The 19,678-nt window shown below is 44.6% G+C and overlaps 1 protein-coding gene across 3 annotated transcripts in view; it reads left to right on the top strand.

Moving 5' to 3' along the window:
• The window catches only part of GPAT4 (glycerol-3-phosphate acyltransferase 4), a 47,212-nt gene that overhangs the window by 14,709 nt on the left and 12,825 nt on the right, over positions 1-19,678 (top strand). For 2 of the 3 annotated variants that reach the window (XR_004031323.1, XM_003269624.3), the window contains exons 2-6: positions 5,489-6,502; positions 16,913-16,982; positions 17,152-17,452; positions 18,234-18,308; positions 19,408-19,497. Coding sequence is in view for 2 of the 3 variants with exons in the window: in XM_003269624.3 (XP_003269672.1) it covers positions 6,338-6,502; positions 16,913-16,982; positions 17,152-17,452; positions 18,234-18,308; positions 19,408-19,497 (701 nt within the window). In the remaining variant the exon portion in view is untranslated. The remainder of the gene's footprint in view (positions 1-5,488; positions 6,503-16,912; positions 16,983-17,151; positions 17,453-18,233; positions 18,309-19,407; positions 19,498-19,678) is intronic. The other variant, XM_030817171.1, reaches the window with a different exon arrangement.

Raw genomic sequence — 19,678 nt, forward strand, 5'->3', positions numbered from 1 at the left:
ACGCTCCCCTTTTTTCCAGTGAGGATCAAGGGGATTGGTTATTACTAGCTCTAAGGAGTTACGTTGTCCCTTAATACAGGAGGGGCCACTTTTTCCTTTCTGAAGGTGGACTGGATCCTTTTCATTTTTTATCCACGTGGCCCAAGTGACACAGGACTAGTATCCACATTCATTTCTACACAGTCCTAATTCATAACAAATGTACTTATTTTTGGTCATATAGCCTTTTTCCCAGTCAAAAGAGCCACATCCTCTTCCTAACTTATTGCTATTAATGACAGCACAGGCATCAAATTTCAAGATTATGCGTTTGGGCACCCCTTTTTTTTCTGTTCTGGCTAATACTTTACTTGTATCACTTACAAGTCCCCACCAGTCTTCAGTCCTTAATCTTATTTCAAAAACTGTGGACATGGGAGGCTCAGAGGGGTTATAACACATATCAGGCTGGTTACTTCCTGGGCTACATACCTTGTACTGAGTGGCATTATAAAAACAAGTCCTTTTTAGAGTTCCAGCACATTTATAATAATTATAGAACAAAAAGACAGTTTTAACTTTTTGACTGGATGTATACACTGGGAACAGTCCTTAGTTTGAGGAAGGTCAGTTGAAGTCCCTACTGTACAAGTCCAAAATTTAAGGAAAATAAGTCCCACGGTGGGTTTCCTCATGCTTCGGCCGTGTGTGGACCAGTCAGCCTCAGCTGTGACTGGGACTATGGCCCACAACTCTGAAGGAGGTGCTGCTTTCTTGACTCGGATGTGATGAGTCCATCCCTTTTTCGCTGTCCGAACAGCAGTCTCTGTGGTTAACAGCACAAGGTAGGGTCCTTCCCAGGCTGGCTCAAGTTTCCCTTCTTTTCACCCTTTGATGAGAATGTGATCTTCAGGCTGGCTCTGGTTTACCAGAAATTCTAGGGGTGGTACATGTGCTAAAAGACTTCTGGTTTTGAGGGAAAGGAAAGTGGAAGATAAACCAAGTATATAATTTTTAAGAAATTCACCTTTTGTTTTAAATGTGGGGACATCAGCAGTGGACTTTATAGTCCTTGGTGCCTTTCTACTGAGAAATTTCCTTTAGCACCTATTTCTATTAGTTTTTAGAACAAAGAAAGCCAAACACCATTTTATATTTGACAATGCTTCCTGGATGATTTTTATACCAGGTAAGCTATATTTCATTTTTATATTAGTGTGTTATTAATGTTAAACTTAGTTTTAATAAAACTTTGTATACAGACATATTTATTCAATTTTTAATGTCTGACCATAAGGTAAGATTTTTATAGACTCTTTTTAACCTTTTATAATTTTTTGTTAAAGAGCAGGTTAGTGTTTTAAGAAAAACCCGTTGTGTTTTTATTTTAATGTTCAGTTTACAGAAACACTGGATGATACCTCTTTAACTTTAGCCAATATGTTTACACACAGAATTTTCTTTACAATTAACGTTTTGAAACTTGCTTAAACCTTTATTTTTTAACCTTTTAATGTAGGTAAAAATTTACATTCCTATGCCTCCTTATAATCCATTTACCAAAGGTATATTTTACTTTCCTTATACACCTTGCACATAAACTGTTTTTTTTTTAAATAGTTTTACATTCAGGAGGCCTATATTATACATTTCTTGCATAAATTCCTTTTTTTGATAACTTTTTTTTCTCACAACTTTCACAGACAATTCTTCGATATGTCTCAACTTTCTGACTTATTACAAACTTTTTTTTTTTTTTGAGATGGAATCTTGCTCTGTTGCTCAGGCTGGAGTGCAGTGGCGCGATCTCGGCTCACTGCAAGTTCTGCCTCCCGGGTTCATGCCATTCTCCTGCCTGAGCCTCCCAAGTAGCTGGGACTAGAGGCGCCCGCCACCACGCCCGGCTAATTTTTTGTATTTTTAGCAGAGACGGGGTTTCACTGTGTTAGCCAGGATGGTCTCCATCTCCTGACCTTGTGATCCGCCTGCCTCGGCCTCCCAAAGTGCTGGGATTTCAGGCGTGAGCCACTGTGCCCGGCCCAAACTTTTTTTTTTTAAAACAACCAGTTAATTTATTTAAGGACAAGAATTTACCATATAACATTCTTTTTTTACATAAATTCTGTCCCCCTTTTTGTTCTGCAGATGATAACCACTCTTTTCCAAAGTGAACTTCCTTTATGTCTGTGGACTAGACTGTCTAAGGCCACAAGATTAGAAGTTACTATAATGCATGTTACACTTTTAACTTTTAGCAGACTTCAGTTTTGTTGAAAACCTTGTAAGTTTGGGATTTTAATTATCCTTTGCTGTTAATAAGACCTTGTTTAGTCCAAATTAACTTAGAATTGGTATAGTTTTTTTGTTGTTTTTTTTTAATTACCTGGGAGGAACCATCTATTGCCCTGTCCTGAAGGGAGTTCCTCCTAGGTCTGGTTGGACCTTTGTATGGTAATTAAGATTTAGATCCCCTGTTAGGAAACCTGCTGGGTTAAGGGAATTTTCAGTGGTTAATATTAAATCATCTTTTTTTTTTTTTTTTTTTTTTTTACTTAGGATATTTCTGAACTGGTGAGGTATGCTCACAATGAGGTTTCCTCTAAAAGTTATTTTTCTGCTTTCTTCTGTTAGCAAAGCAGTTGCTGCTACAGATTGAATGCTTTTGGGCCATCCACGGATTACTAGGTTGAGGATTGTTGATAGGAAGGCTACAGGTTGTTAGTGGCCTCAGTGCTTTCGGGCTACGCCCTTGTTTACACTTACAACAAGGTGGTATTGGAGTGTTATAGGGTCACGGAGAAGACCTTCAATTATCAATTATCAATTATAGGTTTTAAATTTACCCTGGATTTTAAAGGAATAGGGTACACTTTTTTCTTAACTACTTGTATATCTCTTTCTTTCTCTGTTTAACTTTCTGTCTCCCTCTTTGACTTTTCTTTTGCCTCTGCCTCTTCCTCTCTCTCTGCCTCTCTCCCTCCTTGACTCCATCTTTGTCTCTGCCTCTCTTCCTGTCTCTCTTTTCTTCTTTTCCTCTCTGTCTCTTTTCTCTGTCTTTCTCTTTTTTCTGTCTCTCTCTGCTGGTCTTTCCTTGCCTCTGCCAGCCATTTATGCCACTGTTCTCTCAACCACTGTGGCGGGGCAGGGGTGGGGTGGGGGGTGTGGTCTAAAACCAGCTGTAACCCTGTCTATGAACGGGAACTGGTCTAGGTGCCCCGGCTTACAGGTTACCTTGTGCCGTACCTTTGAAACAAGGGACCTGTCCAGGCTTCTTTCTGATGGCCAACGGCCACCTCTAATGCTGGCCAGTCTATTTCACACAAAGTTCTAAGTTTTCCTGGTATCATAGTAATGCTGTAATCTCCCTTCAGTCCTTTCTTGAAATTTTTCAACGTAGTTCCTAGTAGGGTGGGCTTATTTTGTGCCTGACCCATGCTTCCTCGAGACAAAACACCACACTCACACCACACGCACACCACAAAAGAAAGAACGGGTAAAAAGGGCACACACACACTTTTACAGTTTACGCCAAACCAGAATCAAAACCAAAATCAGAGTATCAAGAGATCCAAGCCAGGTCAAAACCAAAGTATCAAGCAATCCAAGTTAAGTCAAAAACAAAAACCAAAGTACCGGTACAGGCACGCCGTGGGTGATCAGGCCACACTCCCACTCAGATGGAGTGGGCAAGTTCCAAAGACCAGTCTTACCAAGTTTCAGATGTCTGGACTCCCAAGTGCCAGTTCCTTCCCGGTTTTCAGCCACTGTGTTGATCCTCTGCGGGAGCCTGCCACAGGCTGCTCTGGCGACATGTCCCATGGGGCAGTTGCCTACCCGGGAGCGCTCTTTGGATCCGTATTGCTCAGGCTGGTCTGAGTCCCCCGCAGGGATGCTCCACAGGGCAGGCCTAAGTCACCTAAGGGGCTGCCTTGGCCTTCCGCTAATCACCTCGTTTCCTGGTCAGGGAACCAAGAAATGCAGCAGGACTAGCCGCAGACAAGAACACCTCAGACACCAAGTTGTAGAAGGAAAGGGCTTTATTCAGCTGGGAGCATCAGTGGACTCACGTCTCCAAAAACCGAGCTCCCTGAGTAAGCAATTCCTGTCCCTTTTAAGGGCTTACAATTCCAAGGGGGTCCGCGTGAGAGGGTCATGATCGATTGAGCAAGCAGGGGGTACGTGACTTGCGGGCTATATGCACCGGTAATCAGAATGGAACAGAACAGGACAGGGGTTTTCACGATGCTTTTCCATACAATGTCTGAAATCTATAGATAACACAAGCAGTTAGGTCAGGTGTTGATTTTTAACTACCAGACCCAGGGCACAATGCTGGGCTATCTGCCTGTGGATTCCATTTCTGCCTTTTAGATTTTACTTCTTCTTTCTTTGGAGGCAGAAATTGGGCATAAGACAATATGAAGGGTGGTCTCCTCCCTTAAATTGCGCACATTTTAAGGCGAAGTCAGTACTTGTTCATTTGTTCAATTTCTTGTACTTCTAAGTGTTTGGAATAGCCTGAAGGTGATTAGTGTGAAGCCAAAATGTTTGCCAGAGAGACTTGATAAGATACTCCCAAGTTCAGGGATTTGGAATGTGTGATGTAAAATTGGAATACTTTTGTGAGATATTTGAAATAGTGGAATTTCACAATGAGTGGCCAGTGTGGGGAGAGGCTGGAGGAGTTTAATCTCTATGTGGAAAATATGGCAAGATCTTGCAAATTTAAAAATGTGTATTTTCTTTTCCTCTGCAATTCCATTTCTAGGAATTTACCCCGAAAATATATTTGCTAAGCACATTTTGTGTACTAAGTCATGCATGTACCTGGTTATTCATTACAATATTATTTATACAAAAAAAAAAGTAAAAATATCAGTGTTTAGGCTTAGGAGACTGGTGAACTAAGTTGTGGCACATTCTTAAGTTGAAAACTGTGCACCTGCAGAGTGAAGGAGCTCTATGTGTATTGATGGGACATTCTTCTAAGATGTGTTAAGCTAAAAACAAAAACAAAAAGCAAGGTGAAGAATAATATGTTGTTGTTACCTGGCCTGGGGGCCAGTGGTGATGGAGAACCCTTGTGATTTCCTTGTTTAAGCATAGAATGTCTTGGGAAGAATACAAAGGTGGTTACAACCTTTGGCAGTATCTGTGCAGAACACTCTGAGTACCTGGGGGACAGGTAGGAAGGCGATGTACTTTCCATAGCACGCGCTTTTTGTCTTTTAAATGTGTCTTATATACATGTATTTTATATTCAGAAAGTTTGACCACAGATCATATCATTTGGGTTGAAAACTGTGAAACCTCTGTGTTTCCCTCCCACATTCATGTCTGCCACCTGTTGGGTCTGCCTGGTCTCTTTGACCTTGATGACTTGAGAAGCAGGCATTGACCACACTGACAGTTTTAGGCCTACCCTAAAACAGTCCACCTGGCCCCCAGCATATTGACATTTCTCCTCTTGATTTGTGTGACTGACAATGTTTCTTTTTCCCTCCCCTAGCTTTGGCAGCATGTAAGCAGCTGTTTGCCAAGAACCCAGGTCACTGCTAAGAAAGGGAGCCTTTGGGAGAAGAGTGTCCAGAGGAAACCAATGCCAGATGCATCTGGAGTTACACTCAGCACTTGCAATATGAGACATTGTGTGCCAGCATCTCTTTCCTTCTGGCAAAGACTGTAGCTCTCCAGGTAGGAGGGTCCTGGAAGCTGTGAGCACCAGGAGCCTCGCCAGAGGAGGATGGGGCCAGATATGAACTCTCTACCATGAACATGGTTCTCACCTTATGAAGGAATTTTAAGTAAAACAATTATTTAATTTCCACATATTCAAGTTCAAAAGGCTTCTGTGTGAAGTGCCAGTGATTACCCCTCCACAGGAGTTATCAGGATTTTTCTGGCACCAAGTTGAACTCTTCTTGGTACTTCTGGTAGTGACAGATCTGCAGGACAGATTTATCTGTTGAATGCTCTTGGGCAGGAAAACCATGTAAAACCTCTGGAAGCAGCATCAGGACAGCAGAGCAGAGCCCCCGTCCTCACTGCTCACTTGCACAGAAACTCCATCTGGACTCGGATTCTTTTACTGAACACCCATCGAGCTTCATTCATCTTTAGAGTCCATCCGTTCTGGGGAGACCTGGCATTTGCAGCTGCCTCTTGTGGCCGTGTTTTTCTGTCATTCTGTTCCCAGCCCTTCTATTCAGGCGGTTGAAGGGTGTGGGCTTTGGAATGGGGTTTGCTGTTCTTCGGGAACTTGCTTCCTTTCCCTGGCTGGTGCCGTCGGGAAGGACCATCTGAAGGCTGCAATTTGTTCTTAGGGAGGCAGGTGCTCGCCTGTTCTGGATCTTCCACCATGTTCCTGTTGCTGCCTTTTGATAGCCTGATTGTCAACCTTCTGGGCATCTCCCTGACTGTCCTCTTCACCCTCCTTCTCGTTTTCATCATAGTGCCAGCCATTTTTGGAGTCTCCTTTGGTATCCGCAAACTCTACATGAAAACTCTGTTAAAAATCTTTGCGGTAAGTTGTGCTGTTACAAAAGGTTGCTGTACAGAGGAGGGTAGAAGTGCATTTAGCAAAAAGTTATTCTTACAGGCCTATTGTTATCTCTTTATTAGATAGGGAGAAAGTTGGGAGAATGGGAAGTGGCTTTTTGAGTAAGAAGAATAACTAAACATGTACTTTTGAAAGGTACTTCTATGTTTGACTTATGCCGAGCTGAGAGACCTATACCATGACTCCACATGTTATCTGTTTATTTCAAAGAGAACGGGGCTTAGAATTAAAGAAAAGCACTGCCAATCTCTGTCTCTTCTTGCATAACTGATGCTGTAGCTCGAAGCTGCTGCAGGCATATTCCCTCACTGAGAAGCATGGGAGAGCCTCTTCTCTTCCAGGCATTTATTCTAAGTAGGTCCTTGCATTTCAGACTAAAAGAATGGACAGAAAAGGGCATTTGAATTGTTTTATTTTCTTAAAGATAGAGGAGAAGGATACATTTCTGTACATATGTCAGAACTTACCTGACCGTTGAATTATATCAAACTGGTCACATTGTAAGGAAATGGGTGAGAAGTGATATTTTTTGGAAGCTGATCTCTCCCACAAGACTTAAATACCTCTGCACAGATTTGGTGATTTCATTGTAATGTCTGTTTTTAGTAGTCACCAAATCTTTAGGGATTCATGTATAATTTGAGAAGTGCACTTATAGTAGTAAAAATAATACAGCATTGTTTGTTCATATTTTATCTTTTTCTTTTTTTTTTTGAGGCAGAGTCTCACTCTGTCGCCCAGGCTGGAATGCAGTGGCGCAATCACGGCTCACTGCAACCTCTGCCTCCTGGGTTCAAGCAATTCACCTGCTTCAGCCTCCTGAGTAGCTGGGACTACAGGCCCACGCCACCACACCCGGCTAATTTTTTTGTATTTTTAGTAGAGACAGGGTTTCACCATGTTGGCCAGGCTGGTCTCGAACTCCTGACCCTTCAAGTGATCTGCCCACCTCAGCCTCCCAGAGTGCTGGGATTACAGGCCTGAGCCACCGTACCTGGCCCATATTGTATCTTCTGGTTTTGAGAGTAATTTTTATCATTTTTCTTTGGTTCCTTATAATTCTGTGGTAGATGGGGCATTTTATCAACCTGCATCTTATTTATCTGCATTTTATCAATGAAGAAAAAGACTCAGATTAAGTGAGCTATATGAAATGTTACATTATAGTGGGAAATATTTTTTACGTTTGTCATTGAATCTTGGATTTTTTCTTTTTTGGTACTTAGTATGTCTATAAGCATATGTTTTTTTTTTTTTTTTTTCATATTTAAGAAAACCAAGGGGAAATTGACAACATAAAGTTAATAATTTTAGAGTGAGCAGTTCAGTAGTGTTTACTATATTCACATTGTTTTCTGTCCAGTTCACAACATTTTCATCAGTCCAAAGGAAACCCCACACTCATTAAGCATTCACTCCCCATTCCTCCCTCCGCCAGCCCTGGCATCCACAGTCTGCGTTCTTTCTCTGAATTTACCTATTCTGCATATTTCATGTGAATGGAATCATACCAAATATGCCCTTTTGTGTCTGGCTTCTTTCACTCAGCATAACGTTTTCAAGGTTCGTCAGCATCATAGCACGTGTCACTCCTTTTCTTCTGCCGGTTTGTGGGTGGGGGGCTGAATTATACTGTATGTCTCTACCATAATTTGCTCATCCTTTCATCCATTGATGGACAAGGATGGGCTGTTTCTACCTTCTCTGGCTATTTTGAATAGTGCTGCCGTAGACCCGTGTGTACATGCATTTGTTTGAGTACCTGTTTTTTAAGAATATGATCTTTGAGCATTGCTTAGGATGGACTTGGGGTTATCTGTATCTGGGTCCTTGCTACTCACAGAGCGATCTGGAGACCAGCTGCATGAGTGTTGCTGAGCAGCTGGATAGAAATGACCATTGCAGGCCCACCCCAGACCTATTGAGTTAGACTCTGAACAGGTGAATCAAATGCATATTAAAATTTTGAGGAGTAGTGATCTAGTCAGTCTTTGGACTGGCTGTTTTTTAATGTATTTATTTTAATTAGGAAATGTAATTTTCTTATATTTTAGTCCAAGAAAATCTCGAGCAGCACACAGGATCCCTGTGGATGATATAACTCACACCTGGGCCCTTTTATCACCATGAAAAACATCTATCAGGATAGAATTAGTAGAAAAGCTGATAAACTTAGGACACAGTGAGTGATGTCTAGTGTCTAGCTTTCATTTACATTTGTAAGCAAGTGGTTAATTCATGGACCTGTGGAAATTGTAATTATTAAAAGGTAGAAGTAAGAGTTATGAGTCTAGAGTGCTCTTGTAGTAGTTAAAATTTTACTTGGATGACTTTGGGTGGGACAGAAGGCCTAGAATACATGTATGTTCCTTACTCCATTTTGAAAATGTCCTCAAAATTAATACTTTAAAGTTTGTAGCCAAATAAATCCTTTGTATTGTGACTATTATTTAAAATATACATCCCTATGACTTTTAATGTAGATTATGATACAATGGAAAATTCATCATATGTGTACTTTGGGCCAATTTATAGGACCTGCAGTCTTGAACCAACAGAGACTATTTGAAGCCACATCTTGAAAATTACTGGTTTGGGCCACGGTGATGTATGTATGTATGTATGTATTATGTATGTATTTATTTATGAGACAGAGTCTCGCCTTTTTGCCCAGGCTGGAGTGCAGTGGCGTGATCTTGGCCCACTGCAGCCTCCTCCTCCTGGGTTCAAGCAATTCTCCTGCCTCAGCCACCCAAGTAGCTGGGATGACAGGCGCGCACCACCACACCCGGCTAATTTTTGTATTTTTAGTAAAGACAGGGTTTCGCCATGTTGCTCAGGCTGGTCTTGAACTCCTGGCCTCAAGTGATTCATCCGACTCAGTCTCCCAAAGTGCTGGGATTACAGGCGTGAGCCACCACACCTGGCCTGGGGCACAGTGATTTAGAAGTGGTAATGGAAGTAGCATATGTATATTTGTGACCTCAACATTTAGAATTTCGGAAACTAGATTTGCACTCCTTCCTTCCTTAGAGGTGTATGCCAGCCACCAAAAGGGTTGTGGGTGCCCTGTGGGGTCTTTCCTGTTCGTGGACCATTACAGCCTGGCTGTAAACTGAGTCATGTGGGCCAGAGAGGACTGGCGTATTCCTGCAGGGGCCTGGGGTGCTCCGGAGGAGTGCCGGTCTTTTCTCACCCTCTGTTACTGCTCTGAGTCGATCTGAATGGAAGGTAGGAGCTGAATGCTGCCTTCTCAGTGGTCACATAGGTACAGCTGAACTTGGCCCAGTGGGCTTCAGGTCTTGGGAAGTCAGTATCTGTGTATCTGTCTAAAATACACCTACACTTGTCAGTGTTTTTGTGTACCTTTCTTAAAATTGAGGAATGTCTTAGTCTATTTAGGCTGCTTTAATGAACTACCATGGGTTGGGTGGCTTAAAAAACGCATTTAGTTTTTACATTTCTGGAGGCTGGGAAAACCATGTCCAGGCACCAGCAGATTCAGTGTCTGGTGAGGCCGCTTCCTGGTTCATAGACATTTGTCTTCTCTCTGTGCGCTCATGCGGCAGAGGGATGAGGGAGCCCTCCGAGGTCCCTTTTATAAGGGTACTACTAGTGCTATTCATGACGGCTTCACCTTCATGACCTTATCACCTCCCAAAGGCTCCACCTCCAAATGCCATCACCTTGGGGCTTAGGTTTCAACATGAATTTTGAGGGGGCATAAACATTTATTCTCTAGCAAGGAGAGACCTTTATTTTACCTTTTTAAGCCTCTTCACCCCTTCCTAAATTGGAATAATAGGTATAAGTTTAGAGCCAGAAGAAAGTTCAGAGATCTTCATTTTGCCCTTCTCCCTCCTGTCAGTGCATTTAAATCGCCTGGGGAGGCATTTAAAAAAATACTTTTGGGGCTGGGCGCCGTGGCTCATGCCTGTAATCCCAGCACTTTGGGAGGCCAAGGCAGGTGGATCGCCTGAGGTCTGGAGTTTGAGACCAGCCTGGTCAACATTGTGAAACTCCGTCTCTACTAAAAATACAAAATTAGCCGGGCGTAGTGACGCACGTCTGTAATCCCAGCTACTCGGGAGGCTGAAGCAGAAGAATCGCTTGAACCTAGGAGGCGGAGGTTGCAGTGAGCCGAGATCCCGCCACTGCACTCCAGCCTGGGTGACAGAGCAAGACTCTGTCTCAACAAAAAAAAAAAAAAAAAAAAGTACTTTTGGGCCCCAGAACCTGCTTTAATTGATCTGGGTAGGCGTTTTTTAAAAGCCCCCCCAGGGTATTCTGATGTCCCAAGTATGGACCTCAGTGACTGTTCCTGACACAGAGGATGTGGGGGGCAGGATGCTGTGGTATGTGAGATTAGGTTAGAAAATGCAGTAGGGCTTCTATCTGGCCCGTCTCTCAGGCCACTTGCCCCTGAACCCCAGCTACCATGTTGTAAGGAAGCCAACCAGGTGTAGGCAGCCCAGCTCCCAGCTCAGTGAGGCCCTGAAGGCTAGCACCAGCCACCCCACACTGGAGGGATGAGTCTTCTGAGGATTCCAGTCCTCAGCTGCACAGAATGAATGAATGAGTGGTGTATTAAGCCACGTAGTTTTGGGGTGGCTTGTAATATAGCAATAAGATAGCCAAACAGACATTAGAAAATTTTAAGCATTCATTCATGGCCCACAGCTTGTAACACCTTTTAATTTTTTTTTTTTTTGCCTTCTTCCTTTCAGTCTTTGGCAATACACATTTATATTTTATGGCTGTATTAATAGTGTTTACTTGTTGTTGTGTGTCTACATTTTCTTTTGGCATTTTATCAGCCATTTTCACATTTTACTAAATAATCTTCATAAAGATCGTTAAAACTGGATACCTAATAGTTCATGCGGTACATACACCTGTGCTTTTGGCAGACCTAAGCAAGCCCTGGCTTACAGCTCCTTTCCCATGACTAGTTCTCCCTATATAAAGGAACCAGGAGAAAACATTTCTGTACCTGCCAAGGGAGGAGGAATATTGAGAGGATATGGGTGGATCAATGTCTTTTCTATTCCCTTTCCTGGAAGCCCTAACTCAGTGCAGGTCCTGTTCATGCTGAGTCACAGAAGATCTTTGTGTGCAGAGAGCAGCATGTGACTGGAAGGGTTTTAGTCTGTTTGCTTAATGTTTGTGCTTCACATGAACCCCCTCTGCAGTGGTAATGGTATCACTAGGAGTAGAATTCCCAGGAGTAGACTCTCAGCTGAGTTGAAAATGACGTGGAAGAGGGGAGAGAAGAAAGCCTGGATGTAAAGGAGAAAGATGAGAACAAATGATGTGAAAGGAGTTGATCAGGTCACATTAGAGAAGATGAGACAGCTATAATGTGATCTGTGTTAAACTCCAAGATGTAACTTGTTGGTGGAGAGTCATAGAAACCAGTGGCAGTTGTGGAGAAGCTGAAGAGACTAGTGGTGGTGGCATTGTGTGCGATGGGCATTCGTGTTGGGTCAGGCAGCTGTTACCGTGAATACTGTGAATCATTACTGGCTCTGAAAAAGGCATTGAACTTTCCAATGTTTCTTCATCTAGAGAGTGGGAGTATTAATACTCCTTTCACATGGTTGTTGTGAAAGAGGTCATCCTACCCTGATGAGGAGCGTGGTTTTAACATAGCCTTGAGTAGGTTAAAGGACAAACTGAAGCAGACAGGAATTGAGGGGGAAGACGAAAGGAAATAGTTCCAGATTTTGTCACTTTGGCTCTACTTTTCCATAAGGAGACCTTGATGGAGAGAAATATTGGGAGTTGATGAATTAAATTCGGGACTGCCTACTAAGTAGAAGGCACTCTCTCAGACTGTGCTGAAATGCACATAGGGGTAAGTTCTGGCTCCTGCCTCTTGAGGTATGTGTAGTCTAGTAGGAAAGACAAATATATGCATATATAACTAATTCAGAATGGGATACCAGTTGAAATACACAGGCAGAGGTGAATTCTGATTGCAGGAATTGAGTAGGTAACATTTCTTAGATTTGACATTTGAACTGGATCCTAAAAGGGAAAAGGATAGAGCATTCTAGAAGCACAGTTGATAAAGGCAAAAAGGTAATCTTGTTTAGAAATGGCACATAGTTCAGTAGAGCAAAAACGCTGGGCGCATGGAGGGAATGAGGTGGGTTACAATACTGAACTTCAGGCATTGGGAAGTCATTGAAGGTTGTTTTTTGTTTGTTTTTTTGTTTTTTTTTTTTTTTGAGACAGAGTCTCCCTCTGTTGCCCAGGCTGGAGTGCAGTAGCGCAATCTCGGCTCACTGCAACCTTCGCCTCCTGGGTTCAAGCGATTCTCCTGCCTCAGCCCCCTGAGTAGCTGGGGCTACAGGCCTGTGCCACCACACCTGACTATTTTTATAGTGTTAGGAGAGATGGGATTTTGCCATGTTGGCCAGGCTGGTCTCAAACTCCTAACCTCAAGTGATCCACCCTCCTCAGCCTCCTAAAGTTCTGGGATTACAGGCATGATCCACTGCGCCCAGCCCGTTGAAGGTTTTTGAACAAGAAAGTGACGTGGCTGGACTCTGGCAGCATGTGTTCAGGTGGATCGGAGGGAGGCAAGAGGGAAGCAATTCAATAGGGAATAAGGGAGTGCAGAGGACAGGGCATGAACCACGAGGCAGCTGGGTGAGAGCATCCTCTTGGGAGGATGGCGAGGGCTTGCCGTATCTTGCCGTATGCATCTCTTCCATCTGGTGCTTCCTGAGCTGTGCGTCCTTTATCAGAAAGCCATACATGTAAGTAAACCATTCCCCTGAGTCTTGGAAGTCGCTCCAGCACATTGAACCTGAAGAGGGGTTGTGGGAACCCTGATTTATAGCTGGTCAGTCAGAAGTACGAGTCACATGAGACTTTCAACTTGCATCTGAAGTAGGGGCAGTCATGTGGGACTGACTCTTAACTTGTGGGATCTGATACCAACTCCAGGTCAATAGCCTCAGAATTGAATTGAATTGAATTGAATTAGAGGACACCCAGCTGGTGCCTGCTGAAGATTTGCTTGGTTTGGGTTTGGGGGGGCATTCCTCACACATCTGGTATCAGGAGTGTGCTGTGTGAGCATAGTGCAGAGAAGCAGTATTTTCCCAGAGGCCCTTTGATTTGGTCCAGTAGGGTTTGTAGGGGCCAAGGGAAAGCATCCCCTTTGCCCTCTGAAGATTCACTGAAAAATCAACTCTCAAAAGCAGATTAATAAAAGAAAAGATGTACAAATTTACTAATGTGCACAGGAGTTTTACAAAGATCTCAAAGAAATAGCCAGATGGTTGATGCTTTTGTAGCGTTTGAGGTTACAGAAGCAGTGGGGGCTCCGAGCATGGCCAAAAAACAGGGTATGGCGGTAAATCGGGTGGCAGTAGGTAACAAGAGGGAGCGAAGAGGAGACCTGGCTAGCGCAGGTAGTCTTGTGTAGATGAAACCTCACAGATAGCAGCTCTTCAAGAGTGTAGATGCGAAGTGTTTCTTTCAGACCTTTAAAGGCGTCTGACTCAGTTCTTTCCAGATTAGGACAAGGAGGGAGGCGCTTCATAGAAAGTTCATTTGCATCTGTTGTTTACTTCACTTTATCTCCTCTACAGATGCAAATTCCTCCTACAAAAGACAGTTTCTCCATTATTCTTGCATTTCCAGTCCTTCTGAACAGTCATCTTGAAATATGTCAAAGAAGTATATTTCGGGATGAAATATTTTGGTTTCTTTCAGGCAGAAAGAATCCAGTTCATTGATCAGCCATTTCTCAAAGTCCTGGGCTTAAATGATCCTCCTGCCCGTAGTGCTGGGATTACAGGTGTGAGCCACTACACCCAGCCGCCTGGTCAGCCATTTCTTAACAGGCTGTTCAGCCCTCTCCTCTTTTCCCCTGCCCTTGTGACTTGGCACAATTTTTTCCTAAACACAGACATGTTTTGTCATGTTCCTGAAGTTAAAAAGCAGGAGGCCAGCCGGGCGCGGTGGCTCACGCCTGTAATCCCAGCACTTTGGGAGGCCGAGGCCGGCGGATCACGAGGTCAGGAGATCGAGACCATCCTGGCTAACACGGTGAAACCCCGTCTCTACTAAAAATACAGAAAAATTAGCCGGGCGTAGTGGCGGGCACCTGTAGTCCCAGCTACTTGGGAGGCTGAGGCAGGAGAATGGTGTGAACCTGGGAGGCGGAGCTTGCAGTGAGCTGAGATTGCGCCACTGCACTCCAGGCTGGGCGACAGAGCGAGACTCCGTCTCAAAAAAAAAAAAAAAGCAGGAGGCCAAAGGGATGTTTATTACTGAACTGGCACAGAACTAGGAGATGTAGAATCTCAATTAGCAGATCCCTTTCCCGTGATGACAGAGCCTGCAGGCGTCTTGAATTTTGCACATTGAAGCAATCCTCAGACTGAAATTGTCATCTGCAAGAGGGCTGATGTCATATATTCTCTGCCTATTGCAGTCTCATGGAGTATCAGAATTGTCAGTACAGAATCAAGTTTCTCTCTCTCTTTTTTTTTTTTTTTTTTGAGACAGGGTCTTGCTCTGTCTCCCAGGCTAGAGTGCAGTGGTGCAATCTCTGCTCACTGCAGCCTCAACGTCCCCTGGCTCCCATCTCAGCCTCTGGAGTAGCTGGGACTACAGGCACACGTCACTATGCCTAGCTAATTTTTTTGTATTTTTTAGATACGGGATTTTGCCATGTTGCCCAGGCTGGTCTCAAACTCCTGGGCTCAAACGATCTTCCTGCCTTGGCCTCCCAAAGTGCTAGGATTACAGGCATGAGCCCCACTGCGTCTGGCCCCAAGTTTTTCTCTTCTGATTATTCTTGAGTGCCAAAACAGAGCCTGGCCAAAATGTAGAACCCTAAATTCTGGTTGAGTGACCTGTGTTTCTGCATGCCAGGATTGTTGTGAACTCTCTTGCCCCTTTTCACCTCTTCTCTAGTTCCAGGAAACCAAATGAAATTTACCTTCCTCCATTTTAGGTATTATACTAACATTTTTAAAGGAAAACTCATCTGTGCTTAGAGCCAAAAGACATCAATGGCCAAATATCCGAAACAGAGAAAATGGGTCATGTGTGTTTTCTTGCCTTTGAACTTTCTTTGCGTGGTGATTTTGTGAGCCACCTTCCTTTCTAGACTGTGGGGTTTGAGATTTCCAGATGAGGTCAGATCACTGATCAAACTCGCATGCAGCATTCGGCTTTGCTGGACCATGTGGTGCAGTCTTGCTGACCCTTTGGGCTTTGCCAGCAGAACCCGCACCATGTGCCCTGGGCCATGTGCGTCTTCCCATGCCATGGGATGATGGGCTCGTGCCCACCGTGCATAACCGTGGAAGCCGAAGGCTGAGGCTTTTGAATGCCTGTTCTGTTTCTCTGACTCACTGTGGACATGACATAGCTTTCTCTAGTGATACCATATCCAAGGGGGGATAAGTGCACCCGCATTTTCACCTCTCATTTGATAGTGGAAGAGAACCAGCCCCTGGCTGTCTTATACCAGTGAAACCGGTTTTAACGAAGAGGGGTTCTAGGAAAAGCGTCTTTTTCCTAGGTCTGTTCCAGAATCTGTGTTATTTCGGTGATAATGAGAACAGAGTGCTTTGCATTTCCCCAGTTTTGTCCCATATATGATCCCATTTTATCCTAAGTGACCCCATGAAGTAGGAGGTTGAGGTAGTATCAATCCTGTTTTGCAGATAAAGAGACCAAGATTCAGAGACTTGGAATGGGTTGCTTAATGAACGCAGCTAGTGAGTGTAAACTTGGGAATTGAATCTGGGATTTTTTTCAGTCTCCTAATAGTATTCTTTTTTCCTTTAACACTATTAAGCCACTCCCAGGCCTTTCAGTGTTAAGTGGTGGGATTCTCCCATTAAAATGTTACTCCTGTTACTGGACAGTCCAAACATATGTATTACTTAAGCTCTTTGTCTCCTTTAAAATGAAAATTACTGCTTTCTTGGAGTAATTTGGTGGCAGGCAGTAGTTTACAGGATACCTGGCTTTGCTGTTTTGAGTAGCTGCCTTGGGGCAGTGCAGGAGGAATCGTGAGGTCTGTGCTGTCAGCAAGTGAGCTCCCTACAGCCCGGAGACAGAGAGACGTAGGCAGTGAGAAACTAGGCCTGAGGAACTCACCCCAGCTTCTTGAAGTTCCCAGTGTTTTGCTATAGGTGACTTAACTCTTGGTCCCAGTTGTCAAGGAAGGGGCTGCTCTGGGGAGAGGTAGTTTGAGTTTCCTTCTAGACTATGTGCTGCTTGGCTACGGTCTTAGGTGAGTGGGACTGAGGCCTTCACAGAATAGAGATGGAGGTGTTCACTGATTGAAAACAGGTCTCATTCTTGCTCTTGTATCTTGCTTCCTTCCCCTCCCAGTGGGCTACCTTGAGAATGGAGCGAGGAGCCAAGGAGAAGAACCACCAGCTTTACAAGCCCTACACCAACGGTAAGATGGGGGTGTGGTCCTTGTCCTGAGAGGTCCATTTGAACAGTGTTCCCCAGTGCTTCTGGTGCCACACACGCTCTTCCCTGCATTAGTGCAAGATGTGCACCCTGAGTATGTCTCACGTGCTCTCCCCCAGCGTGCTGCTTGACAGGGACACACTCTTTTGCAGGAATCATTGCAAAGGATCCCACTTCACTAGAAGAAGAGATCAAAGAGATTCGTCGAAGTGGTAGTAGTAAGGCTCTGGACAACACTCCAGAGTTCGAGCTCTCTGACATTTTCTACTTTTGCCGGAAAGGAATGGAGACCATTATGGATGATGAGGTGACAAAGAGATTCTCAGCAGAAGAACTGGAGTCCTGGAACCTGCTGAGCAGAACCAATTATAACTTCCAGTACATCAGCCTTCGGCTCACGGTCCTGTGGGGGTTAGGAGTGCTGATTCGGTACTGCTTCCTGCTGCCGCTCAGGTGAGGCAGGGCCTGCGGGGAGTGGGGCTCGCTGCTGCCACCCCACGTGGTGCACAGCCCACCTGCCTGCTCTGCTGTGTGTTTCCGTTTTAGAAAGGAGGAGGGAATGACTGTCATTAGCCAGGCCACGTCACTCTTTGGAGGGATACACTGGTGATTCTCCTTTAGAGGCCCTTGGATTCTCTGCATATCAGACAGAAATAGTTGGATTTCTTAAAGACAGCTTGCTTGTCTAGATGACAGCAAACACAGGGACAGGGAACATTGTGTGCTTTCTGCCACTCCTTCCTGGACATGGCTCGTTCTTTCCTGAAGCTTGCCTCTCAGGTACAGAGGCAGTATTGATCTCTCAGCTTCTCTGCACCATGTGCTGCTCTGAGTGTGCCTTGCCAGATGCTAATACCTTCAAGCTCCACCTCCTGTTGCTTCAGAGGGAAGCTGTGCTTCCACCAGGGTTTCCAGCCAAAAGGAAGGGGAGGGCAGCAGGGAGCAGCCCTGCGGCAGAATGGCCAGCTTAGGGTTTTCCAGCCCTCCAGCTGCCTGAGGCCTCAGGAGATGCAGGCAGCTGAGAGCCAGACCCATGGCTCACTGTCAGTTGGAATCAAAAGGATCTCTGGTTCTGATAGGCCTGCTTACATTTCTAGGTGAACTCTGGTCCAGGTCCCAGGCGAGCAGGTCTTGGGGGTGGTTTTTGTGATGCCCACTTTGATTTTCACACCTTCAGTTCTGTACTTGGTAGAAGGATTTGCTGGCTGTGCTCTAACTTTTCTTCTTCTTACAGGATAGCGCTGGCTTTCACAGGGATTAGCCTTCTGGTGGTGGGCACAACTGTGGTGGGATACTTGCCAAATGGGAGGTGAGTAGAGTGTGGCAGTCCATGCCTGAAGGACAGTTAGTTCTAGGAATGGTGCTCAGGTACCGAAGGCAAGGCCACTTCTTTGGACACAACCAAAGCCATGGACTCTTAGATGGATTAAATAACCCAGTGGTAGCCGGGCGCGGTGGCTCACGCCTGTAATCCCAGCACTTTGGGAGGCTGAGGTGGGTGGGTCACCTGAGGTCAGGAGTTCGAGACCAGCCTGGCCAGCATGACGAAACCCTGTCTCTACTAAAAACACAAAAGTTAGCCAGGCGCGATGGCAGGTGCCTGTAATCCCAGCTACTTGGGAAGCTGAGGCAGGATAATCCTTGAATCCAGGGGGCAGAGGTTGCAGTGAGCCAACATCACACCACTGCACTCCAGCCTAGGCAACAGAGCGAGACTCCATCTCAAATAATAATAATAATAACAACCCAATAGCAACAATGGCATCAGCAGTAAAGTCTTTACTTTTTTAAAATTTTGATCTATGACTGTTCTTTTTGTCCTTCAGCCCTCACATTCTTCCCATTTTAAAGACAAAAGGGAGAAGCCACAAACATGTAGAGTCCGAGACTCAGATGTTAACAGATTTTACGGCTTCTTGTTTAGTTTTGAGCATTTGACTGTGTGGATAGAGTGGTGAGACAATACAGTTTTTAAAATGGTTTGAAATGTAGGGAGGTTTTGTCTGTTTGTGTGAAGAATATTTTGCTCCCTTTGGGAAGTTCTGGGGTTTAGAAACCTTTCTTCTGCCTGGGTGGGTGAGGAGGTTGGCCTCTGGCCTTGGGCCTGCCTCTGGATGTTGACTGGGGGAACGGAGTTCAGCCCGCCTGTGGTCTGTGGATGCCGGATTCTAGGCTGTGAATTCTCCACCCACTGATTTGGGTGGATGTAAGTGAGTCTCCCTGTCCCCTCTTTCTTTCCTCATGTGTGAACATAAAGGTGCTCATGCATCACAGGACTTTCCTGTATGTGCTCATGTCTATACAAGCACTTTGCCATCATAAAGGACTGCTGAGCTGTTGAAGTCAGCAACTCTTTCTGTCTTCCTGTATGTAAAATAAAACCCAGAATCCTTGTCCCGTTGTTGCAGGTTTAAGGAGTTCATGAGTAAACATGTTCACTTAATGTGTTACCGGATCTGCGTGCGAGCGCTGACAGCCATCATCACCTACCACGACAGGTGAGAGCGCTTTGTATCGATAGGAAGGGAGATGGCGCTGCGGGAAACACCACCCACCTGTACTTGGCCAAATGGGAAGACGCTTCTGAGCTTTTAATTAGAGCAGATGAAGCGTGTGAGGTGAGAGGTGTGTTACATGAACTGTTTCACACTAATTTTGGTTGCTTTGCATACATTTTAA

The sequence above is a fragment of the Nomascus leucogenys genome, chromosome 8, assembly GCF_006542625.1.
Source record: "Nomascus leucogenys isolate Asia chromosome 8, Asia_NLE_v1, whole genome shotgun sequence".
NCBI lineage: Eukaryota > Metazoa > Chordata > Mammalia > Primates > Hylobatidae > Nomascus > Nomascus leucogenys.